Genomic DNA, 17857 nt, shown 5'->3' with positions numbered 1-17857 from the left:
CTCTTCCGATAGAAGTATCGGACTGCCACAGACAGAGGCTTCTTCACAGCAGCCTTCCTTCCCACCCCCCACAGCAGCTTCTGTCTGTGGGGAGCTTGGACCCCCATGGACAGGGGCTGCTGCCTCTATATCAGTGCCAGCAGCATGGGGTGGCAGGCAGCCAGTCCACGAGGGGAGCTGGCTTTTAAACTGGCTCCCCTCATGGACCGGCTGCCTCTGATAGACACCAGCATCTGACTTCTAATATGTCTGTCTACTTGAACATTACCAAAATTAAATACATGTAAAGTATAATATCTAGATCTTTCATTCAAGACCATCACCCATAATTTTACTTATTACACACACAACTAAAATGCAGATACCACTAGGTGGGAGAGCAACTGGAGGTGAGGTTTGTTTGCAATTCCTGTAATTGTACCTGAACTATCTTTAATCTTGCTAGCTCACTTAAATTGCAGTGAGAATTCAGCAGCATGGTCTGTGAAGTCTACCCAGACCCTTGGATTTCTACTGAAGCTGCCTACTAGTCTGAAGTATGCTGCTGTGGTCTTGGCTTCTCTTTTTAGTGAGCTACCTGATTAAAGCTAACATGGGTATTTTTGCACAATTGCAAAGTACACAACTGCTTGCATTGTAGACATAGCTAAATGCCAGTTTCAAAGTTCCATTATGTGATAATCTGTTTTAAAGAAATGTAGGTCACAGATGAAAATATAGCAAATCCAAAATAGCTATTTTTCAAAATTAAGTGTCCTGCAACTGGGCCAAGTATATTCATTGCTCTTTCTATCCAGAAGGCAGAAAAGATTTGCTTTAGAAATATTAAGTGAGGTGCACATGTAAGAGGCCACTCTTATAAGGCAACTTATTTATTTTAAAAAGAGACAGACTAGTAATTTTGCAAAATAAATTAGGTACAATTTATTGACCAGTGACATGTGTCTTATGATTATTTTGTTATCCATTTAAAATGTAGATTAGAAAGTGAGAGACTCAATGTCTATCTACACGGGGAAACAGCTCAAAAAGTCTGTTTCATTCTCTACAACGCTAGCAGAACTCACTTGAAAACAGTGTAGTTTAATAAAGTCAGCTGTCAAAAACCATGTGTGCAACAGCAGTATGTATGTGTCACTGACAAATTCCATGACTTTCAGTGGGGTTGCTGCCCCACAATGGCACATAATTACAATGTTAATTAGGTCAGTCCTTCAATAGATTGTTCTGTCATTGTAATATTGTTGCTGAATCTTAGGTTTATGCTTGGTGAAAGCCTAATAGTTTTTTATGAAGCTCTTAAATTATTTAACTTTGAAAAGTTGTTTCCATGAAAACTGATACTTCTGGTTTTCTGTATAAACTACTGTAGTTCCATGAAACAAACAGACAGTCCCAGTTCCTGTTAAGTATGTGTATGTGTTTTTTTAAATATGTGACTATTAAATGCCTATTCCTAAGCAGATGTTGATATAATTGCATTAGAAACTAACATTCTGTATTCTTCTTTTTGTAGAACTCTGTGAGAAGGTTTCAATGGCTGGAAACATTCAGCAGATAAAACTGGCCACAAGAGCTGTATTTTCCTTATTGAATCATAGTTCCCACTTGTGGTCGGAGCAGAGCCATAATTCTGGGTGGAGTCATGGTGAAAGGGGCAGGAGATGAGGAAGACTTTATGAATCAATAGACTGTTGGGGGAAAAGTAATACCACCCTTCAACTAATTGTAGCCACTGCTGCATATGTACTTAGTTGCTTGTAAAGTATTCAAGGCTGTTCCCACAGCAGATCACAATTTCAAATTCCATGGAAATATCACAATTTGTGTGTTACAGTTTCTACAAATTTTTCTTCTGTTTTCTCATTACCCTGAATTTTGCCAGTAAAGAGGCAATACACAATAGGACGGGTAGGCACAAGGACAGTAATTTTCACTGAACTAGTATCCATTTGGTTTTTCTGTTCTAATATTTGACTGAATTAAATATACAGGCAGTCCCTGGGTTACATGGATCCGACTTACATCGGATCCCTACACAAACGGGGTGAGGCAACCCCACACTAGCTGCGTCCCCCCAGCAGACCAGGGAGACACGAAGCTAGCGCCCCCCCCCCCCCCCAGCAGACCAGGGAGACGCGGAGCAGCTTTTCTCAGCAGACACCTCAGCTTGAGAATAAAGGACTGAGGGAAGTGAGGTGTGGGAGAATAAAACTGAGCTCTGGAGAAATGTTTGGCTAGAGTTTCCCCTACAATATGTACCAGTTCCGACTTACATACAAATTCAACTTAAGAACAAACCTACAGTCCCGATCTTGTACGTAACCGGGGGACTGCCTGTAGTTAAAATTTACTCTGAGTACCCCTGAAGTGTAAGAATAAAGATATGGTAATAAATGGACGAGAATACCCAACAATAGCTCTGTTTCAGACAACTCCCCTCCCCCTGTTAAAACAGGTTTACAATATTTTCATTATTGCAGGAAAGCTGCTAAATAGTTTCAGTGTTCTGAAATTTAAGGAGGTAACCTTTTGAAGTTTAGGATAAAGAGAGATCTGATACTATGATATCGAGCTAGAAGATAGTTTAAGTATTTCCATGCTAAGGAAAGCATTTAGATACAGAGCGGTCCAGGACATTATCCACATTTTAGAAATTTTGTCCCCCTTCCTATATAGTCTTCAGCATTTCTAAAGATATCATTTAAAGGGAGCATAGCTTCAAGAGACAAGATTAATTTGATTGGCTCATTGGACATAGATTTTTAGCAGCAAGGATAACCAACCATTAGAACAGTTTAGCAAATGTTGTGGTGAATTCTCTGTCACTGACAATTTTAAAATCAAGATTGGATGTTTTTCTAAAATATACACTCTAGTTGAAACATGAATTAATTCAAGGAAATCCTATGACCGGTGTTATACAAAAGGTCAATCAATTGTCCTTTCTGACATTATAATATGATATTTGTATTCAGGACATGTCCCTCAAAACTGGAGAAATCTGTATTGTTGATTGTTAGTTTTAAACAGAAACTAAACAGATGTGCCACAAAGACGTGCCATACATTTATTCTACAATGTAGCACACAGGAGATTCCTCAGGTCATTCTCTCTCCAGAAGTCTGCAATGGGGCCCAAGTAGAATTGCATATAGCAGTTGTACACTGCTCCTGCACTGGGGAGCATTTTCCCCTTCAGACAGCAGCAATGCCTTTAGGGTGCATGCAGTATCTGAATATAGGGTAGGGGCTAAAACTGGCCAAGCAGTTACAAGAATTAGGGAAAACAGTCCCTTGGCATTATATTGTTCCAGAGTTTTAGTGTTGCAGCTTTTCTGTATGTGTAAGCCCCACAGAACTTGATGGCCATGGGGATATCAAGGGATTGGGCCTATCTGGTTAACACACCTGTTTTTCTGTCACGGAAACATGGTATACGTTTGTCAACTCAGGGGGCCATGGCCAAACAGGATTATTGATTTGCTTCAAGACAGAGTCGATTAGGGATAGTTGCATTTATTAATTTCACTACTATTACAGGCTTAATACTGCCAGATGGTTACACAGCTACTGCAAAGTGACCCATCAATAAGCACAGACAGAGAAATGCATACGAGAGAGTAACAGGCACTTAGAAATGCTTACGCCCCCTTCAATCTGCAGGGAATCCCATTCCATCACCTCGCACCAGGCCACAGTGGACGTGGCTCCAGATAGGAAAATCCAGGGTACCCTCCGAGGTCTAGGACCCTGGTGAGATTCACTGGGCCCAGGACTCCCTACACTAGTTATACTACAATTGTTTACCGCTTAGTAGTTTCTCAGCTCAAGGCATAGGTTAAAGCTGATAAAGCCCAGCTGCTGTTTGTGTTTGCCTCTGTACAGCTAGGATGGAAACATCCATCCTGGGCTTGCTAAGCTGCAGCACCCACATATGACTATTTATGTGACAATTTGGACCCATTTGGCATAATCAGGGAAATACATCCTGATGCATGTGAAGTTTCTCAGTCTCCTACTCATCAGTCTCTCAAGAGAGAAGGCCGCAGTGTTTTCTGCCCCCCAGCCCATAAGTGTTCAAGGGGGATGTGGCCACACAAGGCCACTGAAGAAACACCAGGGCTTTGTCTACACTGGCAGCTTCGTGCTCAAGAAGATATATGTTGGGAAAATAACACAGCAGAGCACAGACTAACCAGTAATTTCTTGGACTGCATTGGAGACAACTTTTTATTTCAGAAGGTTGAAAATGCTACCGGGGGAAGCTGATCTAGATTTGATCCTAACAAATAGGGAGGAACTGGTTGAGAATTTGAAAGTGGAAGGCAGCTTGGGTGAAAGTGATCATGAAATCAGAGTTCACAATTCTAAGGAAGGGTAGACGGGAGAACAGCAAGATGGAGACAATGGATTTCAGGAAGGCGGATTTTGGTAACCTCAGAGAGCTGATAGGTAAGGTCCCATGGGAATCGAGACTGAGGGGAAAAACAACTGAGGAGAGTTGGCAGTTTTTCAAAGGGACATTGTTAAGGGCCCAAAAACAAGCTATTCCGATGTGTCGGAAAGATAGAAAATATGGCAAAAGACTGCCTTGGCTTAACCACGAGATCTAGCATGATCTAAAAATAAAAAGGAGTCATATAAAAAATGGAAAGTAGGACAAATTACAAAGGATGAATATAGGCAAACAGCACAGGAATGCAGGGGCAAGATTAGAAAGGCAAAGGCAGGGTATATCTACACTACCCTCCTAATTCGAACTAGGAGGGTAATGTAGGCATACCGCACTTGCAAATGAAGTCCGGGATTTGAATTTCCCGGGCTTCATTTGCATAAGCGGGGCTCCGCCATTTTTAAATCCCCGCTCGTTCGAACCCTGTGCCGCGCGGCTACACGCGGCACGAACTAGGTAGTTCGAACTAGGCTTCCTAGTTCAAACTACCGTTACTCCTCGTAGAATGAGGAGTAACGGTAGTTTGAACTAGGAAGCCTAGTTCGAACTACCTAGTTCGTGCCGCGTGTAGCCGCGCGGCACAGGGTTCGAACGAGCGGGGATTTAAAAATGGCGGAGCCCCGCTTATGCAAATGAAGCCCGGGCAATTCAAATCCCGGGCTTCATTTGCAAGTGCGGTATGCCTACATTACCCTGCTAGTTCAAACTAGCGGGGTAGTGTAGACATACCCGCACAGAATGAGCTCAAACTAGCTACCAGAATAAAGGGAAACAAGAAGACTTTTTATAAATACATTAGAAGCAAGAGGAAGACCAAGGAGAGGGTAGGCCCACTGGTCAGTGAGGAGGGAGAAACAATAACAGGAAACTTGGAAATGGCAGAGATGCTCAATGACTTCTTTGTTTCGGTCTTCACCGAGAAGTCTGAAGGAACGCCTAGCGTAGTGAATGCTAGTGGGAAGGGGGTAGTTTTAGAAGGTAAAATAAAAAAAGAACAAGTTAAAAATCACCTAGAAAAGTTAGATGCCTGCAAGTCACCAGGGCTTGATGAAATGTATCCTAGAATACTCAAGGAGCTAATACCTCCTCTATCTGAGCCTCTAGCTATCATCTTTGGAAAATCATGGGAGACAGGAGAGATTCCAGAGGACTAGAAAAGGGCAAATATAGTGCCCATCTATAAAAAGGGAAATTAGACAACCAAGGAAACTACAGACCGGTTAGTTTAACTTCTGTGCCATGGAAGATAATGGAGCAAGTAATTAAGGAAATTGTCTGTAAACACTTGGAAAGTGGTAAGGTGATACGGAACAGCCAGCATGGATTCGTAAAGAACAAATCATGTCAAACCAATCTGATAGCTTTCTTTAATAGGATAGCGAGTCTTGTGAATAAGGGAGAAGCGGTAGATGTGGTATACCTAGACTTTAGTAAGGTGTTTGATATGGTCTCGCATGACATTCTTATCAATAAACTAGGTAAATACAACTTAGATGGGGCTACTATAAGGTGGGTGCATAACTGACTGGATAACCATACTCAGAGAGTAGTTATGAATGGATCACAATCCTGCTGGAAAGGCATAACAAGTGGGGTTCCGCAGGGGTCTGTTTTGGGACCGGCTCTATTCAATATCTTCATCAACGATTTAGATATTGGTATAGAAAGTATGCTTATTAAGTTTGCAGATGATACCAAGCAGGGAGGGGTTGCGACTAATCTGCAGGATAGGGTCATAATTCAAAATGACCTGGACAAATTGGAGAAATGGTCTGAGGTAAATAGGATGAAGTTTAATAAAGACAAATGCAAAGTGCTCCACTTAGGAAGGAACAATCAGTTTCATACATACAGAATGGGAAGAGGCTGTCTGGGAAGGAATACGGAAGAAAGGGATCTAGGGATTATAGTGGACCACAAGTTGAATATGAGACAGCAGTGTGATGCCGTTACAAAGAAGGCAAACATGATTCTGGGATGCATTAATAGGCATGTTGTGAGCAAGACACGCTCTACTCTTCGCTGGTTAGGCCTCAATTGGAGTATTGTGTCCAGTTCTGGGCACCACATTTCAAGAAAGATGTGGAAAAATTGGAGAGGGTCCAGAGAAGAGCAACAAGAATGATTAAATGTCTAGAGAACATGACCTATGAGGGAAGGCTGAAGGAATTAGGTTTGTTTAGTTTAGAAAAGAGAAGATTCAGGGGGATATGATAGCAGTTTTCAGATATCTAAAAAGGTATCATAAGGAGGAGGGAGAAAACTTGTTCAACTTGGCCTCTGAGGATAGAACAAGAAGCAATGGCGTTAAACTGCAGCAAGGGAGGTTGGACATTAGGAAAAAGTTCCTGTCAGGGTAGTCAAACACTAGAATAAATTGCCCAGGAAGGTTGTGGAATCCCCATCTCTGGAGATATTTAAGAGTAGGTTAGATAAATGTCTATCAGGGATGGTCCAGACAGTATTTGGTCCTGCCATGAGGGCAGGGGACTGGACTCAATGACCTCTCAAGATCCCTTCCAGTCCTAGTATTCTATGATTCTAAGAACATCTTGCGCAAGTGTTCTTGTGCAAGAAGTCTTGCGCAAGAAAATGTCCACACTGCCATGTGCGAGCTGTGCTTTTGCGCAAGAGCGCCCATGGCAGTGTGGATGCTCTCTTGCGCAAGAAAGCTCTGAAGGCCATTTTAGCCATAGGGATCTCTTGCACAAGAAATCCCTGATGAGCGTCCATACTGCCCTCTTGCACAAGAGCTCCTGCGCAAGAGGGCTTACACCTGTTAAAAAAAGAGCATAGCTCTTGCACAAGGAGCCCTCTCTTACCAAGCCATACTGTAAATTTACTTGCACAAGAATGGGCAGGCAGTGTAGACACTCTGCAGATTCTTGCACAAGAACGGCCGTACTTGCACAAGAAGCTGCAAGTGTAGACATAGCTCAGGAGCACAGAATGCTCTAGTGAGCCTGAGGGAATCCCATGCAACTACCATGACAAAGGGGAAAGCTGTTTTCAGAGTATCTCTGCCCCCATGCTAGCATAGCTCCCTCAAGAACCTCAGATGCAACCCAATAGGAATCTCAAATGATGTGAAGGAGCACTGGGTGAGCATTTACAAGCGTTATATTGCAACATCCTCATGGGATTAAAAGGGATGAATACTAATGGAGATCAAATTTTCTAGTCTCATCCTCTCCAACCTTGCTACATGGCTTTCAAAACTGCAACCTTGTGATGTGGCCTGCAAGTTTCAGGGCTACAGGAGGCAGTTTTATTTGCCCCCTCACCCAATTCCTCTATTTTTGTGCAGACACAGTATTTACTTGTGTTCTTTCATCGCCATGATTATATCTTACAACCCACTTTCCTTATTTGAGCAAAACTTGCATTGAAATCCCAAGGTTTACATCAGCAGTGAGCAACCTGAAGCCCATCTAAGTTATACTCTGGTGAGCTGCAAGACATTTCACGTCCGCAGCCATGGCCCCCTCACAGCTCTAAGTGGCCACAGTTTGCCCATTCCCAGCTGTGAGAAGCAGTACAGGTCACTGGGACGTGCTGGCTGCCGCTTCCCACAGCTCCCATTGGCTGGAAACAATGAACCACAGACACTAGATCCTGCATTCCTACAGATCCTCAATGCAAACCAAGTGTCTTGCAGTCGACCAGCGAATAACCTTGATGCAGACTGTCCACCACTGATTTAGACTTCAGCTAAAAGATAACAATGTCTCTTCTTGAGCCAGTCTGTGTAACCAGTTGACTGTATAGGATGAGAAATATTTGGGCTGTCTTATTCAGTGGCTCATAATGGCTCCATTAAGAATTAAAAATGAAAAAATCTGAATCTGCTTATCCTTAGGATGCTAGACAGTTTTTAAAAATATTAAAATAGTAGCATATTTTTAATATACATAGTATCTACATTTTTGGTAGTCTCCAAGGTGCTGCCATTTTTTTTTTAATTTTTCAGTTACAGACTAACACAGCAACACCTCAGAGATGATTATGCAGTGAAAGTTAAAATAAACCAAGGTCTTAATTTAGGTTAACCACTAGCTTGAAAAAGTATTTTAAAATCAATTTTTAATTAATTATATATATAACTTTAGAGAAATAACTAAACTATAACTTTAACCGGATTTTAGAAAGGGGAGAAGAAAAAGATTCCTGAACAGAGACTTTCTAGATTAATTTTCTCCCTGAAGCAATTTTTAAATAGCTGAATTATAAACCCCTGGAAAAAAAGGCTTCTATAGAAGGCGAGACACGAGTTTTGTTACAGCACTGCCTAATGAAGGTAGGCAGCAAGAAACAGAAACTCAATTGTGAGTTTAGTGCCTTCAGCTTTTTCTCTCCAAAAATCAGTTTGTAGTGAGTATGTCAGCTGAGTGGCATAAACTTCCTAACACTCACCATCAGGATTCCAGATCTTATTTAAAACAGACAAGTGCCAACAAGAATGTTTTTTTCTTTAAGGCATGTACACGCGCATTAATACAATTAGACAAATGCTTGATGTGTTCACACCAACAAGTAACAAAATTTATTAAAAGCTTGTTACAATTAGCACCTATCATTACCTAGGCATTTATGAAAATAATTTATGCAAACAATGGTAAATTTTTCCCATAATATCAGTTAGCTAACCTATAACAATTCTAGCTGATAGGCAGAATCCCGATAGGCAGAATCCCCTGGAATGCTAAAATGAAGGGGAAAGGAGCCCAGGAGAGCTGGCAGTATTTTAAAGAAGCCTTATTGAAGGCACAGAAAGAAACCATCCCAATGCGCAGCAAGAGAAGCAAATATGGTAGGAGACCGGATTGGCTTACCGGGGAAATCCTTGGTGAACTTAAGCACAAAAAGGGAGCTTACAAAAAGTGGAAACTTGGACAGATGACTAGGGAGGGGTACAAATGTATAGCTCAAGAAAGCAGGGGAGTTATCAGGAAGGCAAAAGTGCAATTGGAATTGCAACTCGCAAGGGATATGAAGGATAACAAGAAAGGTTTCTACAGGCATATTAGCAAGAAGGTGATCAGAGAGGGTGTGGGGCTCCTACTGGATGAGAGCGGTAACATTGTGACAGATAAAGTGGGGAAAGGTGAAGTACTTGTCTTAATGCTTTCTTTGCCTCTGTCTTCACGGACAAGGTCAGCTCCCAAACTAATGCACTAATTGATGCAATATCGGACGAAGGTCGACAGCCCTTGGTTACAAAAGAACAAGATAGGAACTATTTAGAAAAGCTTAACGTACATAAATCTAAGGGGCCGGACTTAATACATCCAAGGGTACTGAGGGAGTTGGCAAATGTCATTGAGGAGCCTTTGGCCATTATCTCTGAAAACTCGTGGAGATCAGGAAAGATCCCGGATGATTGGAAAAAGGAAAATGTAGTGCCCATTTTCAAAAAAAAAAAGGGAAGAAGGATGACCCAGGGAACTATAGGCCAGTCAGTCTTACCTCAGGCCCTGGAAAAATCATGGAGGGGATACTTAAGGAATCCATTTTGAAGCACTTGGAAGAGGGGAAGGTGATCAAGAATAGTCAGCATGGATTCATGAAGGGCAAGTCGTGCCTGACCAATCTGATTAGCTTCTATGATGAGGTAACTGGCTCTGTGGATATGGAGAAGTCAGTGGATGTGATATACCTTGACTTTATCAAAGCTTTTGGTACGGTCTCCCACAACATTCTTGCCAGCAAGTTATGGGAGCATGCAGTGGATAAATGGATGGTAATATGGATAGAAAGCTGGCTAGACTGTCGGGCCCAGTGGGTAGTGATCAACAGCTCAATGTCAGGATGGCAGTCGGTTTCTAGTGGAGTGCCCCAAAGTTCGGTTCCGGGAACGGTTTTGTTCAACATTTTCATTAATGACCAGGATGAGGGGATGGATTGCACCCTGAGCAAGTTTGCGGATGACACTAAGCTAGGGGGAGAGGTAGGGAGGGCAGGGATAGAGTCTAGAGTGATTTAGACAAATTGGCGGATTGGGCCACAAGAAATCTGATGAGGTTCAACAAGGACAAATGTAGAGTCCTGCACTTGGGACGGAAGAATCCCAAGCATTATTACAGGCTGGGGATGGAATGGCTAAGTAGCAGTTCTGCAGAAAAGGACCTGGGAATTACAGTGGATGAGAAGCTGGATATGAGTCATCAGTGTGCCCTTGTAGCCAAGAAGGCTAATGACATATTAGCTTGCATTAAGAGGAGCATTGCCAGTCAATTCAGAGATGTGATTATTCCTCTTTACTCAGCTCTGGTGAGGCCACATCTGGAGTACTGTGTCCAGTTCTGGGCCCCCAATTATAGGAAGGATGTGGATGCGTTGGAGAGGGTCCAGCGGAGGGCGACCAAAATGATTAGGGGGCTGGAGTATATGGCCTACGAGGAGAGGCTGAGGGAGTTAGGTCTACTTAGTCTGAAGAAGAGAAGAGTGAGGGGGGATTTGATAGCAGCCTTCAACTTCCTGAAGGGAGGTTTCAAAGACACTGGAGAAAGGCTGTTCAAGGCAGTGACAGATGGCAGAAGAAGGAACAATGGTCTCTAGTTGCAGTGGGAGATGTCCAGGTTGGATATTAGGAAAAACTATTTCACTAGGAGGGTGGTGAAGCACTGGAATGGGTTACCTAGGGAGGTGGTGGAGTCTCCATCTCTAGAGATGTTTAAGTCTCCGCTTGACAAAACCCTGGCTGGGTTGATTTAATTGGGACTGGTCCTGACTAGGGCAGGGGGTTGGACTTGATGTCCTTTTAAGGTCTCTTCCAGCTCTATGGTTCTATGATTCTATGATACCACAAGGAGAGTTTTGTGCATAACCTGGCTTAAAATATTTTCAGAATACAAACAGAGGCTTCTTTGGTAATAAGCAGGCATCATGAGGTGCACGCTAATTTTATTTTTAAATAGGACTAATTTAGGTTTTATTTAGAGATGTTAGATAGCAGGTAACAGAATAGTTGAGTAACCACATGAATTTTTATTTTTTACTCAACTATTCTATAATTTCTGGGGGCAGGGCTGACAAGCCAGTGCACTCCCAGCCCCACTTCTGGGTAGCCCCCTGCCAACCCATGCTGCTGCCTCACAGAGAAGCAGCAGCATGTGTGACAGCAGACCCTGTCCACAGGGGTCTAAGCTCCTCATGGCAGAGGCTGCTGCGAGAAAGTAGGAGTGGCTGCTGCCAAGCAGCCTCTGTCCAGCCCAGCCCGGGCTACTGTTGACAGAGGCTGTGGAGGGGGGGTCTGCAGGATGTGAAGTAGCCTCTGTCCCCAGGGAGCTTGGACTCAACTACTCATTTACATCCCTAATTCACATTCTGGTTTTTTACTCCATTGATTTCAATGCAAATACTGTTAACATAGCGGAGCCAGGGCTGTTATTGAGATGAACACTTTTTTTACACAGCTCCTTTCTTTCACATGGTGCAATGGGGCACTAATATAATGGGACAATTAAATTCTCTAAAGGTATCATTTACAGAATGTTTGCTTCAATCAAGTTTAGCTAACAGGTCATTCAAATGACTTCAGCAGAACTCAGTGGCAGCTGGATCAAGCCCTTAATGTGTTTCTACTTTACTATGTGTTGAGCTAAATATATAACCTACATATTCACAAGTTCAAAGAAAGAAAAATGTTTATACTTATGGGTGGGACTTTGGATATAGATTAAAGCCAAGGTGCTCTATATACTGATCTTTTAAAGTAATATCAACATGTTGCAAAAGCTCTTAGGACACATCAAAGTTACATTTAGGAATTACAAATTAACATAAATATACATTAAAATGCTAATGCAGCCTGGCATAATTTTACTCAATCAGTTGCCTGGGGCAAGTAATTTCAGCTAATGGACAAGTAAATACCATTAGTTCTTTTCTTCGGGATTAACAAGGGTATTTTGTGTCAGGACTGGTGACTTCACGATATTTTGGCAAAGTTACACTGAAATATGTTACAGAGAGGCTTACTCTTAACTTTTGAAAAGATAAGGGACTAGTCACTTTAGAAAAACCAATATTATTTAGTATTTATCACTCACAATTCTTGCCAGACCACCATGAAAATTTCCCTCTTATGGCACATTATAGAATGCACATTGCCTTACATATAGAAGGTGTTTTGTATGCAGTGCCACATAAAACCTTCTTTTATCTGACTAATTACAATGTTGGTAAACAGATCCGTTTTTTGTTTAGTTTTGTTGGGAAGGGAAGCAGCACCAGGAACATGAAAATGCTAGTTCATAAAGACATGACAGTCTTGCGGCTAAAACACAGGACTGGAAGACAGAGATTAATCTACACCTGAAGTTTTATTGACATCACTATTTCAGTTAGCGGTGTGATTTTTTTTTTTAACTGCAATAATTATACTGGTAGAAGTCCTACTGCAGTTGTGCTTATACCAATATATGGTCATCTGAAGAAGTGGGCTGTGCCCATGAAAGCTCATGATACCATCTACATGTTTTGTTAGTCTATAAAGTACTACCAGACTAGTTTTTGTTTTTTAAGTTTATACCAATATAGTTGTTCCAATTCCTGTACTGGAACAGCCATACAACAAAAACGATCAGTAATAACTATAGCCACAAACACTAGGAAATACTGGTATAGTTAAAGTGATACAACTTTCTAGTTTAGACAAGGCCAGAGGATTCAGTTTCTACCCTAGTCTACACTACTGTGGGCCATCGATCCAAGTTACGCAACTTCAGCTACATGAATAATGTAGTTGAAGTCAACGTACTTAGAGCTACTTACCACAGTATCTTCACTGTGGTGAGTCAATGGCAGATGCTCTCCTGTTGACTCCATCTACACTTCTTTTTCTGGTGTTGACAAATGACATTTATTAGATGTGATAAAAAATTGACCTGTGCTGTATCAATCGCTGCCCCTCGATCTGGCAGGTAACATAAACATGCCTTGTTTCCAGCAACAACAGAGACTCCCTGCATAACTATAGGCAAGTAACGACTGTTTTCCCATATCAAGGGTGAGCAATAAAATGGCAGCAGTTCTACAGAGTAGTCCCTGGAGGCCACTGCCGCTATATTCACCTGTGCCTCCGCAGGTACTGGTGATTGCTGCTCCCATTGACCATGGATCACTATTCCCAGCCAATGGGAGTGGCAGAAAGCTATGGAGCAACAGGAGCTATGATCACCTATACCTGTGAAAGCGCAGATAAATATAGTGGTGGGGGCAAACCCTGACATATCCAGCCCACAGGCCAGTATTTGTCCACCTCTGCACCGGTATACTTCTCAATATGGAGTATCCCATCCTGTAGGTACAATTTACTTCCTTTGTTCCTTGGAGGTGTACGTTTACATTCAGCCATATTAAAATACAAGCCATTTGCTTTTCCCTTCTATTTCAGGAGAAGACACTGTGTTTTACCATTCATAATGATACTATTTCATGCTTCCATAACATCTTTCTTCTGAGGTCATAATGCACTGTATAGATATCCCCTTTGACAGGTAAAAAGGGCAGGCTCTTTTATGGAATGGTGGGGGGGGGGGGGGAAATCAAGCCACAAAGAAGCAGAGTGATTTCCAAAAGGTCTCTGAGCAAATTGGCAGCTGAGCTAGGAATAGAAACCAGACTTCCGGAGACTTGGTCCTGTTTTAATCACACGTAACAGCTTCCCCCTTTCTCTATTAATACCATCCCAGTTATCCAAAAACAGAATCATGTCACTCAATATATATTGTATTGAGAAAGTCCTCAGTTACCAGCCTTTGCTCAGTGGCAGTGCCCAAAAGATATTCTGATGATCAAAGCTGTATCCTTTTATTCCTTATTATCCTCAGATATATTTCATTTTTCTCTTTGTGGCAAAGATACAGAAGCACTCTAATGGTGGGGACATTGCAAGTGTGCTAAAAGTACAATGCTCAACACACAAAAAAGCTAGGAGAACTGTTACACACAATCTCCTTTGAATATAAAATTACCTACAGAAGTAAAATGCAGGACAATGTAGCACTTTAAAGACTAACAAGATGGTTTATTAGATGATGAGCTTTCGTGGGCCAGACCCACTTCCGTACTGTGCAAGAATACTGAAATCTGTAGAGTCAGTCAAAGAAACAGCAACCAAAACTATTTTGCAAATGGCAAAATCACCTAGTCCACATCAAATCACCTAGTCCACATCTGCTCTAAATACGTGTGAATGTGAAACCGGTTAACAATCAGTAACACACTTGGGCCCCCAATCTTGTAAAGAATTTCATGTGTTCTTACTTTATGCAGTGAGCAAGTCCAGGGATCTGGATGGCACTACCGGCAATGCAGATGTCCACATGTGTAGATCTGTGCAGGACTAGGACATTAGCTCTAGATTTTCAAAAGGTACAGAGCATCCACAAATCCCATTGACTTCTTCAGTAGAGCTGTGAGTTCTAAGCACCTCTGTGACAGGGGCTAACCCCCCCCCCCAATAATGTTTATTATACTTTTTGTAAAGTGTTCTTAGATGAACTTTAATCAGAACATAATTAATATCAACCATCAACTGACCTAACTCAGAATTATAAATCACAATCTTAAAACTGCATCGTTTGCAATTATCCCAAAATACAAATAACCAACGTCTGGCCAATGTTATGACTTAGTTATTGGAAGTCAGCAGGGGAAACAGACGTGGAATAAATCCTTCTCTTTCCCCTTTGCCCCCCCCCCCCCCGCCCCTCTTCTGGTCTGGCAATGAGTGCACGGACCCCTGCAGTCACTACTGCACCCCTCTCACAGGAAGCCAACAAGTTTTTGAAAGGAAATACCAGACCTCTTCGTGAGAAACCAGGCATTTAGCCACGTCCTTGTTTAAAGTTTTAGTGGGCTTTCTCTTCAAGGGTGATCTTGCAAAACCGGCACTCTTCTAGCATTAGCTCACAAATGCAGTCAATGGGTCAAAAGTCTCACTATTTGCTAACCTAATACAGTGTACGGTGTGTATGTGTGCCACACAAAGCAAACTTACCTACAGTACAATGTGGAGAAGAGGCAATCACACTCACTGCAGACCAGCCAAGACTCATATTTTATATCCCGCTTGTCATACTTTAATATTTGAGCCACTGGCGTTTCAATTATATATGCAAAAATATATCTCACTTTCTTTTGATATGCTCCAAAGTGTGTCAGCCTCACAAAACTACAAAAAGAATGTGCTTAAACCATACTAAACGCAGAAAACTTTCAGCTCAAGGGCTAGTCGCACAGTAGTTGGAAAAAACCTGCCCTCCCTTTTTAAGGGGTTCCTGTAACAAAGCGAGCCAGACGGGGAAGAATGGAGGGGAACAGACCTCAGAAACCTGCTCTTTAAAAAGAGCTGATCACTACCGCAAAGACCTGCCCCCTCCCCCATTCCGCTCCCTCCCCCGTACTCACCTCTGCGTAGAAGTTATCCATTGTTGAAGTGGAGAATGCAACTTGAGGAAGTCAGTCTAGCAAAAGGGCTGAGCTGCAAACCTTGAGTAGCCAGGGCGAGTACTCCCGGCAGGGCTGAGGAATTTCAGCTTTCACAGCCCTGCTCTTGCTGCCATCACTTTTGCCCCCTCTCGACTCCTTCCTCTCCCGCAAGTCAGGAGCACATTCATTCAGACAGGCCCTTTGTCTCTTTCTCTCCCCAGAGTGCTCAGATCCGTGGCAAGTGGCTGAGCCAGAAACCTTGGTGGCCCATTGCTGCCTTGTCGTGGAGCCCCGGGAGGGAAGCAAATAACTACAATATACAAGAGGAGGAGGCGAGAGGGGTTCCGGACGCCGGGAAGCACGTGTCTGCTCCGCGTAAGTGCCCCCCAGCCGTGCAGCGCCTGCAAGGACTTGCAGAGAGCGCCGAAGAGACACGCGCGCTCTGGCTGCTCCCTACGCAAGGCGCCAGCAGGGCCGCTCGGGTCACTCGCGGAGAGTCCCCGGGGATTGGCAGGCCCCGCCCCCACAGGAGAGGCGCCGCCAATCCCAGCCCCGCGCCTCTTTGGAATCCCGGGGCGGCTGGCGGCATGAGCCCTCCTCTGCCCGCAGGCTGGGCGGCCGCCGCGCTCCAGCCAGCTCACCTGGGCGTCGCTGGGCTCCTCCTCCGTACACACACGCACAGCAAATCGGTTGCTTGTCCCGAGAGAAGGAGCCGCGTTCACCAGCCCACACGGGGCAAGGGATGGGGCGAAACGCAGGCAATTGGGGTCACTGCTTTGATTTGTGGCCTGGTTGTGAAGACATCTGGCTTCATCTGCACCCCTGCGGGGACTCCGTGAGGCAGGCACACACGAAACAAGCTCGTGGGAGACGCAAACGCCAACCACGCTGTTTGGAGCCGTGTTCAGTAAGCGATTCAGGAACGTCGCTGTTTATTAAGCACCCGCAGTGCTAGTGTCGCCTAGGACCCAGAAATGAAGCTAGTAGCGGTCACAAGGAGCTTACTTGGAGTTGTTTGGGCTCTTGTGCACTTTCCTACCTGGTAATGCAATAATGGAATTTCACACCTACCTGGATTTTGTGTTGTCACTGCTGGCTAAGGGTTGTTAAATTCTCTTGTATTTCTATTTTTGTGCTTCATTTGAGCCGTGTCAGAGGAAAAAATAAAATATATATTTGATCTTGTTAGTGTATTCCTATCAATCACCAGTTGAATTGACATGAAATGACACTTTACTTTAAATCCCGCCAGGATGCTTAAAAAAGCCTTTTCAGAATGTAAACACAAATACCAACAAACACAGACACTTGAGATAAAAATACTAGGCCTAGCTTACTCCCCTAGTTCCTAGTGAAAGGGGTCTGTTTATTTTGAAATACAAAGCCACTGTGAAGGTTTACCATCAAAGCTACTAGGGATCAGGTTTACACCTGTTTTAAAGGATATACATCCTTGAGGGGGTAGGGGTTTGCATATAACAAACGCTTAAAGTCTAAGAAGTTTGTATGCAGCATCTACTTCACCAAGATACAACAGCTGCCCTTATGAAACTATCTATGCACAACTACCTATCTGTATTCTAGTATTCAGTATTTTACAGGCATAGTTCTCAAATTTGGCACCATACTAAAATTGCAGAATTCCTCCAGGACAGAATAGTACATATTAAAATTGTTTTATTTCAACATGGGAATCAGTCATTTTGGAGTATTCTAGGCCTATATCTCCTGCAGCTTTTACATTGGTACACAGGGAATGTACAATGTTACTGTTTTGATTTAGTATCATTTTACACCTGCTTTATGTTGTTGTAAATCACTATGCAAGATGCAAAGGTCGGGAAGAATCAAGCATCTAAGTATTTCTAGAAAGGAGCCTCTACAATGTGGGTCTCGCCTTAACAAAACTCAGATGTAAGTGCACAACAAACACTACCACACAAGCTTAAAATAACATGGCCTCTTT

The 17857-nt window shown here is 43.0% G+C and overlaps 1 protein-coding gene across 1 annotated transcript in view; it reads right to left on the bottom strand.

Annotated features, from left to right (window-relative positions):
• The window catches only part of MYO10 (myosin X), a 368617-nt gene extending 351590 nt beyond the window's left edge, over positions 1–17027 (bottom strand). Inside the window, exon 1 of the mRNA XM_006135809.4 lies at positions 15871–17027. Coding sequence (XP_006135871.2) covers positions 15871–15891 — 21 coding nt within the window. The 5' untranslated portion in view covers positions 15892–17027. The remainder of the gene's footprint in view (positions 1–15870) is intronic.
• Between the last annotated feature and the right edge of the window lie 830 nt (positions 17028–17857).

This window comes from Pelodiscus sinensis, chromosome 2 (assembly GCF_049634645.1).
Source record: "Pelodiscus sinensis isolate JC-2024 chromosome 2, ASM4963464v1, whole genome shotgun sequence".
Classification (NCBI taxonomy): domain Eukaryota; kingdom Metazoa; phylum Chordata; order Testudines; family Trionychidae; genus Pelodiscus; species Pelodiscus sinensis.
Note: the sequence above shows the minus strand (reverse complement) of the source record. Positions and strands in the feature narration are given on the sequence as shown.